At 35.0% G+C, this 18,349-nt stretch overlaps 2 protein-coding genes across 2 annotated transcripts; both read left to right on the top strand.

The window, feature by feature from the left end:
• The first annotated feature begins 5,272 nt into the window (after window positions 1-5,272).
• LOC120077380 lies at window positions 5,273-5,812 on the top strand. The gene has a single exon (XM_039031265.1). The coding sequence runs from the start codon at window positions 5,273-5,275 to the stop codon at window positions 5,810-5,812; it is 540 nt and encodes a 179-aa protein (XP_038887193.1).
• A 6,680-nt stretch (window positions 5,813-12,492) lies between these two features.
• On the top strand, window positions 12,493-14,717 carry LOC120078267 (alpha-1,6-mannosyl-glycoprotein 2-beta-N-acetylglucosaminyltransferase). Its single transcript, XM_039032491.1, has one exon. The coding sequence runs from the start codon at window positions 13,202-13,204 to the stop codon at window positions 14,510-14,512; it is 1,311 nt and encodes a 436-aa protein (XP_038888419.1). The 5' UTR covers window positions 12,493-13,201; the 3' UTR covers window positions 14,513-14,717.
• Window positions 14,718-18,349: the final 3,632 nt, after the last annotated feature.

Here is an 18,349-nt window from a genome sequence, read left to right as displayed (position 1 = left end):
CCAATAATATATTTAATGAATGCTTTATTAATTATAATCTAACATTTACTTATTTTAAATTAATTAAGTTTAGTGCCAGTAATTATAAAATTAAGAAAAATTTTTGCAAATAGAAAAAAGGTCAGACTATTTACAGAAATAACAAAAAAAAAAAAAAAAAAAACTGATGGACATTAATAGACTTCTATTAGTATTCATTAGTGATAGACTTTTATCAATTTCTATCCTTGATAGACTTAGCATCCATAAAAAAAGATTAAAAATTTGTTATTTTGTGTAAATAGTTTCCTTTATTTTTCTATTTTTGAAAATCTCCCTAAAATTAATTTTAGTTTAACTAAATGATTAAAAAAATATATTTTAATAATTTATATATTATATAGAAAGTGAAAAATGAGAGAAAAATATGATATGTCAATAAAAAAAACTAATCAAACAAAATAATTAATTGATTATAAATAATGAATAAGTGATTAATTATGAATATTGAAAAATGAAAATTATATATTAGCTTAATTTAAATAATTTGAAATAATTAATATATTGTTGAGATTAATCAAACTTAATTAGAAAATAGTATTGCTCAAAGGGCCAAAACCCGAGATCTCCCCAATGGCCAATGATAATGGGAGAAAGCTAATTAGAAACCTTTAAAGGACGATTGGGTCAAGATTATCCTAAAACTATAATAACCACCTCTTGTTACAATAAACACTATTTTGTATTTTTTAAATAACTACAGTCAATACTATTTTAAAACCTCAATTTATTAAAATATTTACTATTTGCTACCGGTTTTACTATTTTACATTCATTATTTTTCTATTCTTGGCTACAATATTTATTATTTTCTTCTCAAACTAAAATAGTTTACATCTCAAACACATACTATTCTAACCCAAATTAAAATAATCTACCTCAAGATACAAACTATTATAACATAACTATAATAACCTAGAACTACAATAACCAACTCATTGTCCTAAACACCTCCTTAATATGAGGCTTTATCATACAATCACGAATCTCCCCCAAGATGACTCCTTTGAGGGGACTCCATCTAACCATTTGTATGAATGGTTACATTCGTTTAATGTGCTTTGATTTGTAAAATTAAATCAAGTATACCTTAATAAAATATTATTGAGTTACTCTAGCTAAATAGATTTTTTTTTAGAATATGTGATATTATTATACAATAACAAAGGGATTCCACAGCCCGGAATCAAGGTATCAAAGCAACAAAGCACAAGTAAAGACAGGGCAACAAAACCAAAACAAAGCCAACAAGAAAAGATTAAGTTAAATAGTTTTTTTAGTACATCGATGGCATGGATGAATGATCAAATTTTTTTATTTCTAAAAAAGAAGATTGTGTTAATTACCACTTAGCTTAGTTTTGTTTGACTAGTTACATAATTAATTCTATTGATTTTAGTAAATGATTATCAATTAATTTTAATTGATTAACCATATCCAAAATAAAAAGTAATGAATGAGGAGTAAAATCGAAAACACTTTTTTGTAAGGGCATGAAATACCCTTATTTAACAGAAAAAGAGAATGTTTGTGTATCAAATAAGGATTTCAAAATTGTCCATGGATATTTCTGATATCCTAAAACTCTTGGAATGAAACTAATTTTATAATTAAAGGTAAGATTTAAAAGGTTGATATTAACGAAAATGTCGAGGTTTTAATTTAACAAAAATATCGATGGATATTTTTGAAAAAATTATAAAAACAAAAAATACAAAAAAAGTTTAAATTAGTAAATAAACATTTTATGATTTTTAAACAAATTAACAGGTCTATTACTTATATTATATCTACATTAGTGATGTTTTGTTGCTTATTTTTTTTTATCTTTTGTACTGTTTTATGATATAATGAAAATATTGATTCACAACTAATCGAGGTCAAATCCATAAAAACATCAAATTTAATATTTAGGTTAAAACTAAAAGGAGTATTTTCCCCCATAATTTAACTCAATTTTGCCAACGTGAGTTTGACTCAATGGTATTGTCATGCACTCTGATCGGTTGGATCGGAGATACAATCTCCAATCCCATAATTGTTGTACTAAAAAAAATCCAATTTTTATTTAGAAAAGCAACTCAAAGACAACCTTAAGAGGGTGTTTGACACACCAACATGGGTTGAGTTGAGTTGGTAAAAATTACCAACTCAATATTTATCTCACCAACTTTAAATGTTGGTGGAGTTGAGTTGGCTTTTTAACCAACTCACTCCAACTCACCTCAACTCTTCTTTCAACTCAATCCAATTCTCTCCCTCCCTCCAATGTTTTCAATGACTCCACCCATCGGCCATGGTCGGTGACTACCACTACAATACTTCGACGATCACTTTCGTCAGCCAACTCCGACAACCAACTTTGGGCTCTGAAAACCACCTCTGACGACAACATCAGTGACCAATTATGAGGACCACCTTCGCATAAGCAACTCCGACGACATACTCCGACAACCACCTTCGCTTGCCCAACTTTGACGACCAACTTTGTGCTTCAGAAACCACCTTCAATGACAACTCCAACAAAAACCATCTTCAATGATCAACTCCGGTGGATACTACTTCTGTCAACCAACACTAACATTCACATCAGACGACCAACTCCGATGAAGACTACATCAAACGAGACCCTTAATGACAACCTTTTTTAGTCTTGGTGTTTCGGTCTAATTTATTTTGAATCTTTGGAGGTATGTTGTAGTATGTTTGATTTTAATTTTATTTGCATTTAGCTTTATTCTAATCTAGCTATAGTTTGTTATCTTACTTGTAGAGCCCAAACTAATTGTACAATTCCTCCAATAATTAGTTTGAGATTCATTAGTTTTAAGTTCAGAGTCTATTTTTTATAGTCCAATTTTTTTTAATTGTTGGGGAATAGCTTGTGATGTACCGAGTGCTATTCATTGTTATGTATTTTTTAACATGTATATAGACATTTTTGTAGATATTATTATTTCAATTGTAAGTGGCAAATAAGACTTGGCCATAAAAAAATGTTTGCAAAAAATGAGTTCACATACAAAAAATATTTCGTTGTATTAGTGTAAAATGTAAAGAATCAAATGTTTGCACAAGAACAAAATCATTAACCATAAAAATTGATTCATATTACACAAATGGACAAAAAATAAGATAATGATTTATTTTTATTTTTTAATTAATATTTATGGTTGAACTAAAATTGATTGAGGGTTAGAGAGTAGAGAAAATGTTTATTTTATTGGAATATGACACATCTTTGAGAATGTAGATAAAATTGTTATGCAGTTGAGCGTTTAAGTTGTGTAGTGAAAATATATTATATTTTTCAAGAATGAAAAATAAAAAGTTGTTCAATTTTTAAGTAGTTGTGAAATTTTTTCATTTGTTTGGAATATATTTCGTGTTTAGGAATGGAAAAAATATATATTATGTAATTGAGTGTTCAAAAATTGAATTCAAAATTTGTGTTTAGTATATGTTTACTTTGTAGAAATTTGTTGTGTTTTAAAAATGGGAAAAAAGAATAAATCATTTTTTAGTGTTAAAAAATTTAGAAAAATATCTCTGTGGTTGGAAATTAAAAAAATCAAGATAAAATCATTTTTGTTTAAAAAAATTGCACCAAATACCTAACTATACCCATCTCAATTCTGCACTCTAAACACAGGCGCTCCAACTCAATCTAACCCAACTCTTCAACAACATACACTAACAATTTAACTCCACAGATAATCTAACTTTCCAGATAATTATTACCAACTCAATTCGACTCTGCCACCAAACGCTCCTAAACCTCCCAAAGCCCGATTTTGAGATTGAGTGAGAGTTGGATCATTTGGGGGAAAAAAAAAGAAAAAAATTGTTCCATAAAAGGGAAAATTCCAACTTATGGACAAATTTGATGGGTTTTTTTTATGGATGACCTTGGGGGACCAGATGAAAAATTGGTACCTTTTTAAAATTGAATGAAAAATGGCATTCTACTTTATTTCAGCACCATGTGAATTATCAATTTGACCCTAGAAACCATTCGCGCACTATGATTCATAAGTTTTCTTGATACTCGATACTCGATCCTTCATCCTCGTTCCTTGATCCATGATCCTCCGTACTTGATGCTCGATACTCGATGCTATATGTTATATGATCTATGCTATATACTAACTATATGTTATTCGATCCTCGATACTCTACGCTCAGTGTTGTATGCTTTATGCTCGATACTCTAATGCTCTATATTCTAGGTTTGATGTTTGATGCAAAGAAACATAAAGAAAGAAAGAAAGAAAGAAGAATAAACGCAGAAAAAACAGAAAAAAAGAAGAAGAAATGCAAAAAAAAAAAAAAAGAACAAAAGAAAAATAACGAAAGAAAAAATGTACAAAAAATTTAGATAAAAAAAAAACTTAAAAAAACCAAAAAAGAAAACAAGGAAACGCTGCAAAACAAAGAAAATAGAAGAAAAATGCATTTAAGGTTCAAGTAGTAATTGGGAAATTTGTACGGATGACCCAATTTTTGGGTTCAAAATGTCAAATGACCCATTTTTAAAAAATAAGTCAATTGACCCTCTGTTGACATCATCACCATACCAATTATGTAAATTGCCCTTATTTCTTCGTCTTTTTACCTTTTTACTAAGAACCCACCAAAACTAAAAACTCTTCATTCAAATTTTCCAAGGCTAATGGCTTCGTATCGCTCATAAACCAAAAAACTCTTTAGAATCCATCATTTCGGCTTGCAAACGATTCTACTGCCACCGACAAATCGAATTTGATCGGTAAATCTTTCAATATGTGCCTGAAAATATCTTACACTGATCGGTAATGGGGCTTTGTGGGTCGTTCTGGGTTTAGAAATACACTGATATGGTTTTTTTTGGTTTTCGATGTGTTCTATGGTTGAAGACGAGTAGAAAGAGTTTGTGAGTGAGATAAGTGAGAGTGAAATCGGTAGAGCGACACCAGAGAGAGCGAATGTGAGCGATATAAGTGAACCTATAGTTTTTTTGTTTGCTTTCTGGTTTTCGATGTGTTATATGGTTGATGACGAGTAAATTGAGAGAATGTGAGCGAGATAAGTGAGAGCGACATCGGAGAGAGCGATACCGGAGAGAGCGACATTGGAGAGAGCGGGTCTAGCGAGAGCGAGTCCAGCGAGATTTAAACAAAATGTCGTTTTACAATTTTTTTTTTCTGAAGGAATTTATTGGTTGAATCTTTATTTCATGCAGGAGTGATTTAAGATGGCAACACGTTTCAGATTACTCGAAGTCGACCGATTTCCTGGTCAAGTAACCAGCTTGGTCCACATTGCTAATGCAAACAAGATTGTGAAAGAGAAGCTTACGCCAAGACAGTTGGACATATTCAAAAGAACAATTTTTGTACGATTTGTAGACGTTGACATGGTGTTTAACAACCCAATTATCCATCACATATTGCTGAGAGAAGTGAAGAGGACGAGATCAGACTCAATGTCATTCTCTGTTTGTGGAAAGATTGTCACTTTTTCGAAGGATGACTTTTTGTTGATGACTGGTTTGTGGCAATCTCTAACACAAGTTGATCAGAACCAACAGTCCTTGTATGAACTTGCTATCAAGTATTTTGGTAATCGAGTGACGAAGGACACCTTACATCTCTGTCAACTTGAAGAAAAATACAAGGACATGGAGTTTGAAAATGATGATGATACTGTGAAGATCACAATAGTTTACTATACTGAGGTTGCAATGATGGGGAAAAACAAACAGAAAAATGCAGTGGACCTTAAACGTTTCTAGGACGTTCAAAACTTAGAGTACTACAACAGTCTTGATTGGGGTACCATTATTTGGGAGAAGACATTGAATGCTCTAAAGACTGCATTGAATGATAAGAGCAATCTATACAAGATGAGGATCAAAGGAAATAAAAATTACGTTGTGAAATACTCTTTACGTGGATTTCCACAAGCATTCTAGGTAAATTTGCTTAACATAATAATCGTGTTGTTTGATTTAACATTAATTTTGTTTTTAATATATTATAAATTTTATTTAGGTATGGACGTACGAGATCCTAACTTCATCGATAGCTGAGAACATTGCGGAGCAAAGGAGCAAGGTGGCTTTGCCCCGCATATTACGATGGTCATGCTCCCACTCAGTGTCCTTCAAAGTACTCGAGAGAGAGATATTCAAGTCTAACAATGCGTGTTTACTCTATGCATAATATGTTTATTTGGTTGTTAAATTGACACTAACCAGTTTACTGGGTTGTTAATGCAGATAAAAGTTAAAGAGGGCACTATCATGTCAGATGCTAAGAGGGAGTTTCGGGATACCCCAGTGGACAAACGACCTATATTTGATCTAGGTGCGGATGATGATAGTTCTGAAAGTGGCAATAGGTCAATTAGTGATGGGGGTAGTCCTGAAAGTGAAAGTGACGGTGATGATCATCGTGGAGATGACAATGATAAAGTTTTCAAGGTGGAGGGAGGGGATGAACCTGAGCATTCTGAGCACGAGGATGCTGAATATGGAAGGGTGGAATGAGGGACATACACACCTAGTGATGATATGTTCTAGGGGATGTACGCGATGAGGACGAGTTGAACCAACTTGATGTCTATCTTGCGGACACCCGTAGAGAGCGACTTGTGGATGAGGAGTGTCCTAAGTATGCTGCCCGCTGCAGGGAGGGAGCCAATCCCGACGAGTCTATTTATTCGTACCTATAGACCATTGACAACTCACTATCGAGGTTGGATGGCCATATATCGGGTTTAGATGGTCGTGTATCCAGTATGGGAGAAAACATGACGGACATGAAAAGGCAATTGTCAGCCATCCTGTCATTGTTGCAGTCTATATGCAAGGTTTGCATTTACTTATGTGCAAGGTTTGCATTTACTATCATTTTATGTCTTTATGTGTTTAGTTTTTACGTGTTCGTGAACTCATCATTTTACTTTACTAATGAAGGGTTCCACGGTGAATAAGAAGACGACCAGGTCACCCATCCCATCTTGGGATCCTGATACCAATAATGCGACTGCCTCTGACACTCTCATCCCCCTCTACAGCCCGATACCACCACTTCACCTACTCTCACTCCCCCTCTACAACCCGATACCACCACGACATCACCAATTGACATCGAACCTATAGAGGCCAACGTACCACAAACAGAGTCCGACACATCTGCCTTACTCACCATGCCACATACAAAGGCTGACATGTTTGGCATCCTAGAGGCCGACACTTCTGGGATTGTTACGACCACAAAAGAAGTTATGCTGGTGAATAATTTATTGATCAGTAATCTTTGTTTATATTTTTATATTTCTTGATCAGTAACATTTTGTTATCTGTTTATGTAGGAATCTCGAAGAATTAGTCATAAGAGAAACCTTGTTGATAAATATACACCCCCAGCTCAAGTAAAGAAGAAAAGTATGGTTAAACATCCTCTCCCAGGTGTAGCTACGTCACTATCCAGAGCGATCGTCACATATAACGTAGCACATGATGTTCCACACAATATCCTTACAGAAATGATGGGCTAGATCTTGGACGACAATACGGACAACGAGGTTCTAGTTTAAACCACTCGCCAAACAATTCTTCAAGGAATTGATTACCCCGAATTCATTGGTCGAGTGCGATGTAAGTTTCCTAGTCTTTACTTCTTTACATGTTAGCTATCTTGTACTTTTACTAACATAGTAATTTTTCGTGCAGACCATAAATACTTTATTTTATTTTATGAAAGAAAAATTTTATACCCGGTCCGACATGTGCATGCACAAGTTCACCATCTTGCCAATTAGTGTAACGGTAAATTTTGATATTTCGTTTCTTAACTTCTCATTATATTTCATTAAGTTTCCTAGTCTTTACTTCTTTACTTAACTTCTCATTTTATTTGACAGAGTTACCTTAATGCTCATGGCGGGGTATTTAAACGAATAAAGAATAAAACACTTCTGGAGGCTGCCCTAGTATGGGAAGATGAAGACACGTATAAGGACTACGTCACCAGTAAATTCGATGTCAAATGGGCAAATGTGGATTTCGTTTATACGGCGATGAATATCATTGACCACTGGATGGTCCTTGCAATGGACATTAACAGAGGCCACATATTCGTGTTCGATTCACTTCCGTCATACACACCAATGACAAAGCTGGTGAATTGGCTAGAGCTATTGATGGTCACAGTACCATCCCTACTTTACTACTATGACGTGGATCGTTCAAAGTCGGACCTATCCACAGCCCATTGGAAAATCTCGCAACCTATGAATGTCAGCATAGAACATGGGTCGCTTGATTGTGGCATCTTCGCAATCAAATTACTAAAACACCTGGTGACTGGTGCTGATCCGTCCGTAATCACTCAGGAGAAGATGAGTGAATATAGGATGCAGTTAGCATGTCAACTATGGGCAAACACTCCATATTTTTTATGTGTATAGAACACGTATTTTTTATGTATGTAAAAACATTTATTTTTTATGTATAATGGAACTACTGCTCTTTTCATTGTATAATTGAAGGAATGTGGTTCTGGTTGAGGCTTTCTTTCCTTTATTAGTAAAGGGGACGCATTTTTATGTAAGTTCAAAGTTCAAAGTTCAATATCAGAATTTTATTAGAACATGTATTTTTTATGTATAATGAAGCTACACCTCTTTTCATTGTATAATTGAACATGTATTTTTTATGTAAGTTCAAAGTTCAAAGTTCAATATCAGAATTGTATCAGAACATGCATAATTGAGCTACTGCTCTTTTCATTGTATCAATGGTATGTAGAACATTATATGGTTAAAGGTTAAAAGTTCAAACATTGAGAGAGTGAGATGTTGAGAGAGAGCGAGATGTTGAGAGAGAGTGAGATTTTGAAAGAGAACGAGATGTTGAGAGAGGGTGAGATTGAGAGACCGAGATGTTGAGAGAGACCAAAATTTTGTGAGAGACCGATATTTTGAGAGAGAGCGAGATTGAGAGAGTATGAAGTTATTGTTTTTTGTCACAAGTATGAAGATTGAGAGAGTATGAAGATTACTATTATAGAAATACTCCAGCTTGTTATTGTTTTTTGTTTACAAGATGAAAGTATGAAGTATGAAGTATTACAAGTATGAAGTATGAAAAAGTATGAAGTATGTTATAAGTGTGAAAAAGTATGAAGTATGTTATAAGTATGAAAAAGTATGAAGTATGTTACAAGTATGATGTATGAAAAACTGATCAATGGTATTTATAACAAGTGAAATGTTACAAGTTAGTTACAAACTAAACTAAATAAGGGGTGTTTGTGTCTCGATTTCTGGCATTTACAGCATGTCGCACGGTTGTAAGCGGTTCAGTACAATTTTGGCGGTTATGCCCATAATTCCCACACCGACCACATTTCATTTATCTGCGAAATTCTCCTCTGGATAGTATTCTTCTCACTCTTCGTCGCTCGGCTTATGACAAAAACTTCGGAGGAAGGATAATCTTTTCTACGTAGGAGGTTTTTTCCATTCAGATATGTGGCCAAGTGGATTTATAGGCTCCGTATACGCAATCATTAGAAAGTCCACTGTATAAAATCGACTACAAAGACTATGGATGGGTATATTTATTTCCTTGGCAGCAACAATTGCATGTGAACACAGGACACCAAGTGAGTCAAATTCCTTACACGTGCATTACTTCGTGTGAAGATTGAAAATACCGTCCAATCGATTATCTCGCACGTGTACCCGATTTAATCAATAGGCTCCACCCGATATCGTCTGCCCTTATCGACCTCACTTGCCAATCGGGTTTCACAGTAGTCAGAGTGCAATGTCGTTCGAGATGCCCAGTAATTCCTCTATTCATAGAACCACGATTGGAGCATTCCTCTAACATGTTCAATCAAGCATACTATGGGCAATAGTCGATACTTTTTAGTTAAGGAATTGAAACACTCTGCACTGTTGGATGTCATGTTATCATATCTTCGTTCTATTTGGTAAACCTATGCCCACCTTTGAAGACCGATGTCTTCCAAATATTTCATGACAACACCGTCTCTAAAACTGCGGAGTTCGTCCCATTTTGTCTGGAACTCTGTCATGCGAAATGCCCTTGCTGCATCTCTAAATATCCCAACAACCGTGCTATCCTTAAAGTTTGTAACCAGATTTTGTTCTATATGCCATGTGCACAATCCATGAAATGTTGTGGAGAAAAATGCACGAATAACATTGTTGATAGATACCATCCGATCAAACACAAATACCAGATTATCGGGTTTTCCGATACTGCATTTCAAGTTTGACATAAACCATTTCCATGATCAATCGGTTTCATTGTCCACTATTGCATACGCTAGTGGGTATAATTGATTGTTCCCATCCATAGAAACCGCAACCAACATGGTGCCTTTGTATTTTTCTTTCAAGTGCGACCCATTAACAATAATACAAGGCCGAAAACTTGCGAAACCTCTAATACAAGGCCCTAATTCCATAAACATATACTTGAAATGCACCTCATCTTCAAGTTCAATCTCAAAGATTGTACCCGGATTCTCTATTTTTAGCGCTTCTCCATAAGCATGTAATATGGAGTATGAGTATTCTGGAGTACCTCTAGTGAGATCATACGCGACTTCCCTTGCATGCCACGCTTTATCATAACTTACGTTCACGCCATAATCTCTTCTCATATCCTCAATGATATGACAAGGTTTATAAATACGTCCTATTCCCGTGAACTTATCTTTAATGAGCTGACCAACAATCGTAGCAGTTGCTTGTCTATGATCGTGATTCAAAATTCCAATAGAACATGTGTGCGAACTGCAGTACTTTATGATCTTGAATACATCAGACCCTTCCATTTTGACTGCACGAAGGCTCCACTTACATGTCTCCCCAATACATTTGATAGTGAACAGAGATTTGGTTGATTTCCTGACATTAAATTTAAAATTTTTGTTGATTGACAGAATAGATAATCTCATTTTTAAGTCCTTTTTGCTAAAAAATAGTTGACCAACTTCAACGTCCTCTATCCCAGATGAAGAGGTGCCAGGCATAATCAACTCTGTCCTATGACTTGAAGACACAGATGGTGGAACCACTGAAGTTGCTGTAGAACGACACACATCTTCATGATCACGATCCATTTCATTCAATCCTACTGGTTGCTCATTCACATCCACTGAAGGACCACAATCCATATAATCGAATGTTGATGGTACAGTATTGGTAGACAATGGAATATCATTCTCTTCTCGATGAAACTGATATGATTCCTCGCATTGTCTGTCCACAACCGTATCATCATAACTCACATTTCCAAACCCCATTCCAATATTTTCGTCTTGATTAGATTTCAACGTTACAACTATCTAAAGTCTACTAAGCTCTTCTCGCAAAAGAAGGAAGCAAACATCATCATCATTCATTATGCATTGTGGAAGGGCTTCAAATTCAAGCTTATATTTAACTTTCAGTATAAGATCAAACTCTTTGACATTTGTAACCCTGTAAATGCGAGATTTAAATTCTTCATAATTCAATATATGAGGCATAATGATTCTTCTCAACTGTCCCCCAATATACGAACTTTCATTCTCATCCCAATCACCTCTAAATCGAATAAATAGATAATTTTTTGTCATCCTACAAAGCAAGAGAACATTTTTCATTAAGTTGTACAAGCAATTGAAGTGTACTCTCGCTCTCAATCACGCTTTCTCTCTTAATCTCGCTCTCTCTCAAAATCTCGCTCTCTTTCGTAATCTCGCTCTCTCTCTTACTCTTCCTCTTTCTTACTCTCTCCCAATATAAAATTTTGTAATGCTACCTTTTCAGAAATAACACAGCAAAAATAATTAAACAGACTAAAAATAATTCACCTTTCTGAAAAAGCTATTCCGTTCTGAAAAAGCCTCGTTTTGAAAATTCTCGTTCGAAAAATCTCCGTTCAACAAAACACTGTTGAAAACCAGAGAAGTAATCACCTTTGAAATTGAGTCTAGAGTTTAAAGAAATCACCATTATATTGTGTTTAGGTATTATTGATTTGATTTGAGGCTTCTGTCATGAAAATTATCAAATCATTCGTACACTGACAAGCAATCACATCAAACCAGGGAATTTCAAGCGAGAGCGAGAGCGTTTAATCAGACGAGAGCGAGATTTACCTCGTGAGGCTGGTGTAAGGGCAATTTACGTAATTTGATATGATGATGATATCAGTAGAGGGTCAATTGACATTATTTTTTAAAAATGGGTCATTTGACATTTTGGACCAAAAAATTGGGTCATTCGTACAAATTTTTCGTAGTAATTTCATACCATAGTAATTTTCCGTCTTCGCTTCGTCTCGTGAACATACTGAACATAAGATCAAAATTCATTGATTTTCAAAAGAGAACCCATTTTTCATTTTTACCATTTATTATGGACCATCATGCCATTTCCCCAAATTTGGGGGAAGCCAAGCTACCGTTTTGATTGACTCCATAGTTGTGAACAAAGAAAATTCCTCGCTGATGAGACGAATCCCTCTCTTTCTAGTCTTTACCTCCAATCAAATCCCTTTCATATTCACTCTTCAGCTAAGTCTTCCCTTCAACTTCCACTCCGTTGATTGCTTCCAAGAAAACCCACAATTTATTTCCAACTTTTGAAGTGGGAAATTTCCCCTTCTTCGTCTTCACTTCCACTCTTTCCCACATTTTCACCAAACCCTCGAATCGCCGCCATCGATCCATAACATAACCCTTTTTTCGAAGCAATTTGATGCTTCAAATCCAATTTTCCGATGACCCCACGTTGTTAATAGTTAGTCCTGTGAGGTTCTTGTTATAACACAGCCTTGGTTTTGTGTTTTTGTTTGTTTCTTTCATCTTGTTCCTGCAGTGATAGAAGCTTGGATGGTGAAACCGGATTTGGGTCTGTCTGTGGAATTGAGCTTTGATTCTGAGTCATGAGTTAAGACGAAGATCTGCTTGCTTCCGACCGTGGAGGTTTTGATGGAGGTTTTTGGTCCTTACCCTTTTGAATATTTAGTCTCTTCTCAAATGGGTATAGGCTGTTTTGTATGTTTGTGTTTTGAAGCCATGGATTCCTTTGCTGCTGCTTTGAATAGTGGTATTTGAGAACTGGTGTTCTTTTTTGTGCTAAGTTAATTATGGCTATTAATCAGAAACCTCGCTTCAAAGATGCTGCTCTTAGACGTTTTAAATTGGTTGTTTTTGTGGCATTATTGGGGTTATTGCTGTTTATGATTCTTATGGAAACGAATTCGTTTCGGAATTTTGCTGCTTGGTCTTCTGATGATATTGATGAGGATCCATATCTTGGTTTTGATCGTTTTGATTCTAATGATGTACTCAGGCTGCCAAAACAAAGTGAGTTGTCAATTCGTTTAGAAAAGCGAAATTGGTTGCCGCCTCAAAACTTAGATCTATATCCAAAACTAGCCAAGGATCATATACCTATAGTACTTTACGTGCACAACCGACCACAGTATCTTCGAGTGGTAGTCGATAGCCTGTCCAAAGTTATAGGAATAAGTGAAACCTTGCTAATTGTTAGCCATGATGGGTACTTTGAAGAAATGGACAAGCTTGTCCGGAGCATCAGGTTTTGCCAAGTGAAACAGATTTTTGCTCCCTACTCTCCACATCTCTTTCCCAACAGCTTTCCTGGAGTCTCGCCTTCAGATTGTAAGGGCAAGGATGATCCTAAGACAATACATTGCAGAGGGAATCCCGATCAGTATGGAAACCATCGGTTGCCTAAAATTGTTTCGTTAAAGCATCATTGGTGGTGGATGATGAACACGGTGTGGGATGGATTGAAGGAGACGCGGGGGATATCAGGTCATATTTTGTTTATTGAGGAAGATCATTTTATTTTGCCAAATGCATATCGGAATCTGCAATTACTTGTGACATTGAATCCTAAAAAATGTCCTCATTGCTATTCTGTGAATCTAGCTCCAAGTGATGTGAAGTCAAGAGGAGAGGGTAACAATTTTCTAGTTGCAGAGAGGATGGGTAATATCGGTTATGCTTTCAATCGGACTATTTGGAGGAAGATCCATAAACAAGCAAAGGAGTTCTGTTTTTTCGATGATTACAATTGGGATATAACGATGTGGGCAACCGTTTACCCCTCGTTTGGTAAGCCCGTTTATTCATTACGAGGACCTTGGGCGAGTGCAGTTCACTTTGGGAAATGTGGTTTACACCAGGGTCAGGGGGACAGGGATGTTTGTATTGATAATGGTGCGTTGAACATTGATGTTAGAGATATTGACAAAGTTGCCAACATTAATTCTGAATGGCAAGTTGACGTCTTCAGACATCAGCCTGGCTATGGGGCTGGGTTCAGGGGTTGGGGAGGTTGGGGAGATGAAAGAGACCGTCAGTTGTGTCTAAATTTTGCTCACATGTATCATTCCACACTAAACGGCACAAACGTATCACATTCCTGAAGATTCGGTGATGGAATAGGGAATAGATTGTCAACTTGAAGTAGCCTAGATTCACTTTTTTGTGGTTTATTGACATGATTACTCAAAGAATCATTATCTTAGGTCTATTGACTGTGTCTGTACTACACTAAAGTTTCACATTTTCGATCATACGTTTAATGGGAATGAGATTTTGATGCTTATGAAAAATGATATTGTAGAACTATTCCTCCTGCAGTGTTTGTGTTTGAGTGACAATAATCTTCAGGACTGTTTTCCTTTCTAAAATGGTCTTACTAGAACATCCTTGAGGTGCTCAAGAGGATGATTACTTTATAAGAATTTAGAAAATCAGACTTGCTGATTGCTAAGGAGACGAACATTAATTTTTTGCAAGCTTTGTTTGTTCTTTCAATCTTTGAAGCTGACAAACAGGTATTACTGCTTCTAGTTGCTTATGCATCTTCATCTCGAAACTACTTCTTGACATCCCTCGCTATTTTTCTTCACGTATCAAGGACTTTAGATTTATTGTATCACTCCGTTTAACATGTACGATTGTATCTGTGATTTGAACCACATTGTAACAATGTTGTTCGTACATTATGGTTTGGTTTTCAACAGGCATCTAGCTAGTGATGCTATGAAACGCATTAGACAGACAAGAGGTGACAGCAGAATTACAATGGCAATCAGCAACAAAACACCATCGAGGTATTAAATCTCTGTAGTACCTAGTATGTATTCTCACCCATACTCGCTTTCTGCCACTCAGTTTAAGCTTGCTTGGTTTCGTTTGCTCGAGTTCGACTATTTGGTTTCGTTTTCCCAGTGCCTAACCAAGAAATTGGGAATGTTTACTTTCAAGTTTCATGACAATGTGCTCTCTTGAGGCTGTCATGTCTTCCAAATCAGGCAGCTTTGGTTATAACTTCCCCAAAAACATCTCCCATTTTCATATCTGAGTGTTTTTTCAGTTCGGGAAATTGTTACTCGGTATCGATTCTATTGCTCGAGTTAGAGAACATTACCAAACGATTTCTATGACTTCAAAATTTACTTGGAATTATACTTTTGAAAAAGATTTATTCATAAACTTAAATTTTACTTTGAAGTTTCTTGAAATAGATTTACTTTGAAGTTTCTTCAAGTTCGAGGACTAAAATAGACATTTTAAGAGTTCAAACTCAAATATAACAAATTTGAAAATTCAAAGATTAAGATAGGTTCAAGTTTAAATGTTACTCTAGTTTGATTTTCATATCGTTTGGGATGACGTTTGCAAGTGGAAAAGGTAGTTATGGAAAAATCTTAATTACTTAGGTTGTTTGATAAAACAAATTATTTATTAATCTTTCCATACTCTTGTCGATCTATTCTCAAATCTTTTATAACAATTATTTTACTTAAATTTTTATCTAATAATTTAGATTAGTTGCAATTCAAATCATATAAAATTTCAAATAATTATATTATGATAAATTACAAATTAAATATCAAATACAAAAATAATTGAAATAATAAGTCCAATTTGGTTCGTATAACTAAATTATAAAAGTTTAATATTAATTTATCAAACATAATAATTAGTTTTTTTTAATTAAAACAAAAATTTAATAAATACAACAATTGTCCGTAATTATTTTAAAAAGTTATAGTAGTCCCAAAATAAGCCAAAATCTCTCAAAGAAGAAGAAAGAACCAACAATGACTTTTAAATTGCCTTGGGAAAGAAAAGTCAACTACATGTGAGAGACAAACTTGAACCTAACTTAACTAAAGTAGCGCTTAAAACAAGTTAACTTATAATTAAATAATCTAATTAATGCTCATAACCTTTCACTTTGAATATTGGACTTACAAATACGTTTGGAAAATTTGTACGGATGATCCAAAAATTAGGCCCAAAATGTCAAATGACCATTTTTTAAAAAATAATGTCAATTGACTATCTGCTAACGTCATCGCCCTACCAAGTTACTTAATTTGCCCTTACTTCATGTTCTTACCTTTTTACTGAGAAAACCTACCAAAACTAATCTATTATTCATTCAAATTTTCCAAGACTAACGGTTGTATTGCTCATAAACGAAAAAAAAACTATTTCCGGCTTGCAAACGATTCTACTTTCGGCTTTCAATCGAATCTTATCGGTAAATCTTTCTTTCAATATGTTTTTTTTGTTTGTTTTTTTGGTTTTGGATGTGTTCTGTGGTTGAAGACGAGTAGAAAGAGTTTGTGAGCGAGATAAGTGAGAGTGAAATCGGTAGAGCGACGCCAGAGAAAGCGACACCGGAGAGATAAGTGAACCTATGGTTTTTTTGTTTGTTTTTCTGGTTTTCGATGTGTTGTGGTTGAAGACGAGTAAAAAGAGAGAATGTGAGGGAGATAAGGGAGAGCGACACCAGCAAGAGCGATGCCAGCGAGAGCCGTTCTAGCGAGAGCGATGCCAACGAGATCCATTCTAGCGAGATTTAAACATAATGTTTTTTTACATTTTTTTTTCTGAAGGAGTTTACTGATTGAATTTTTTAATAAATGCAGGAGTGATTTAAGATGGCTACACATTTCAGAATAGCTGAAGGTGACAGATTTTCCGATCAAGTAACCAGCTTGGCCCACATTGCCAATGCAAACAAGATTGTCAAAGAGAAGCTCACGCCAACGTAGTTGGTCATGTTCAAGAGAACAGTTTTTGGGCGATTTGTTGACGTTGATATGGTGTTCAACAGCCCAATTGTCCATCACATGTTGCTCAGAGAAGTGAAGAGGACAATTGTATTTTTTATTCTTTGTAAAAACATTCATTTATTTTTTATGTATGTAAAAATAATCATTTATTTTTTATGTATGTAAAAACATTTGTTGTATAATTGAACATATATTTTTTATGAAAGTTGAAAGTTGAAAGTTCAACGTTCAGTGTCAGAATTTTATCAGAACACATGGCTACTGCTCTTTTCATCGTATAATTGAATTTTATCAGTATCAGAACAGAGCACATCCAAAACCAATTATAAGAACATTCATTATATAATCTTTGTTTGTTATCTATTTTGTTTCAAGTATGTGTTCTGTAAAAACATTCATTGTATAATTGGTTTTGGATGTGTTTTGCTACTGCTCTTATCAATATCAGAATTTTATCAGAACATGTAAGTTCAAAGTTCAAAGTTCAACATCAGAATTTTATCAGAACATGCATAATTGAGCTTAGAACATTATATGGTTCAAGGTTCAAAATGGATTGAGAGAGCGAGATGTTGAGAGAAAGCGAGATTATGAGAGAGAGCGAGATTATAAGATAGAGCGAGATTGAGAGAGCGAGATGTTCAGAGAGAGCGAGATGTTCAGAGAGAGAAAGATTTAGAGAGCGAGATGTTCAGAGAGAGCGAGATTGTGAGAGAGAGCGAGATTGAGAGAGAGCGAGATGTTCAGAGAGAGAAAGATTTAGAGAGCGAGATGTTCAGAGAGAGCGAGATTGTGAGAGAGAGCGAGATTGAGAGAGAGCGAGATGTTCAGAGAGAGCGAGATTGTGAGAGAGAGCGAGATTGAGAGAGAGCGAGATTATAAGAGAGAGCGAGATGTTCAGAGAGAGCGAGATTGAGAGAGTACGAATTATCCATTTTGTTACAAGTATGAGGATTGAGAGAGTATGAAGTCATTGTAACAAAATATGGATGTAGTTTGGAAGCTTCTCAAGGAGATTTGCCCGTGCTTCTCAAAGCCATCCTAAACACATCATAATTTTAACATCCTACCTATTGTGACATTCAAGTTGATTGAAAACAAAATAATGATAAAAAAACAGACATGAAAGTTTTGATCGGGCAGGTAATAGCTTTACCACATGAAGTC

This window comes from Benincasa hispida, chromosome 5, assembly GCF_009727055.1.
Source record: "Benincasa hispida cultivar B227 chromosome 5, ASM972705v1, whole genome shotgun sequence".
NCBI classification, from domain to species: Eukaryota; Viridiplantae; Streptophyta; class Magnoliopsida; order Cucurbitales; family Cucurbitaceae; genus Benincasa; species Benincasa hispida.
Note: the sequence above shows the minus strand (reverse complement) of the source record. Positions and strands in the feature narration are given on the sequence as shown.

Bases quoted from the DNA above. Each gene is read 5' to 3' on its own strand.
- LOC120078267 (XM_039032491.1), top strand. From the start codon at position 13,202: ATGGCTATTAATCAGAAACCTCGCTTCAAAGATGCTGCTCTTAGACGT.
- LOC120077380 (XM_039031265.1), top strand. From the start codon at position 5,273: ATGGCAACACGTTTCAGATTACTCGAAGTCGACCGATTTCCTGGTCAA.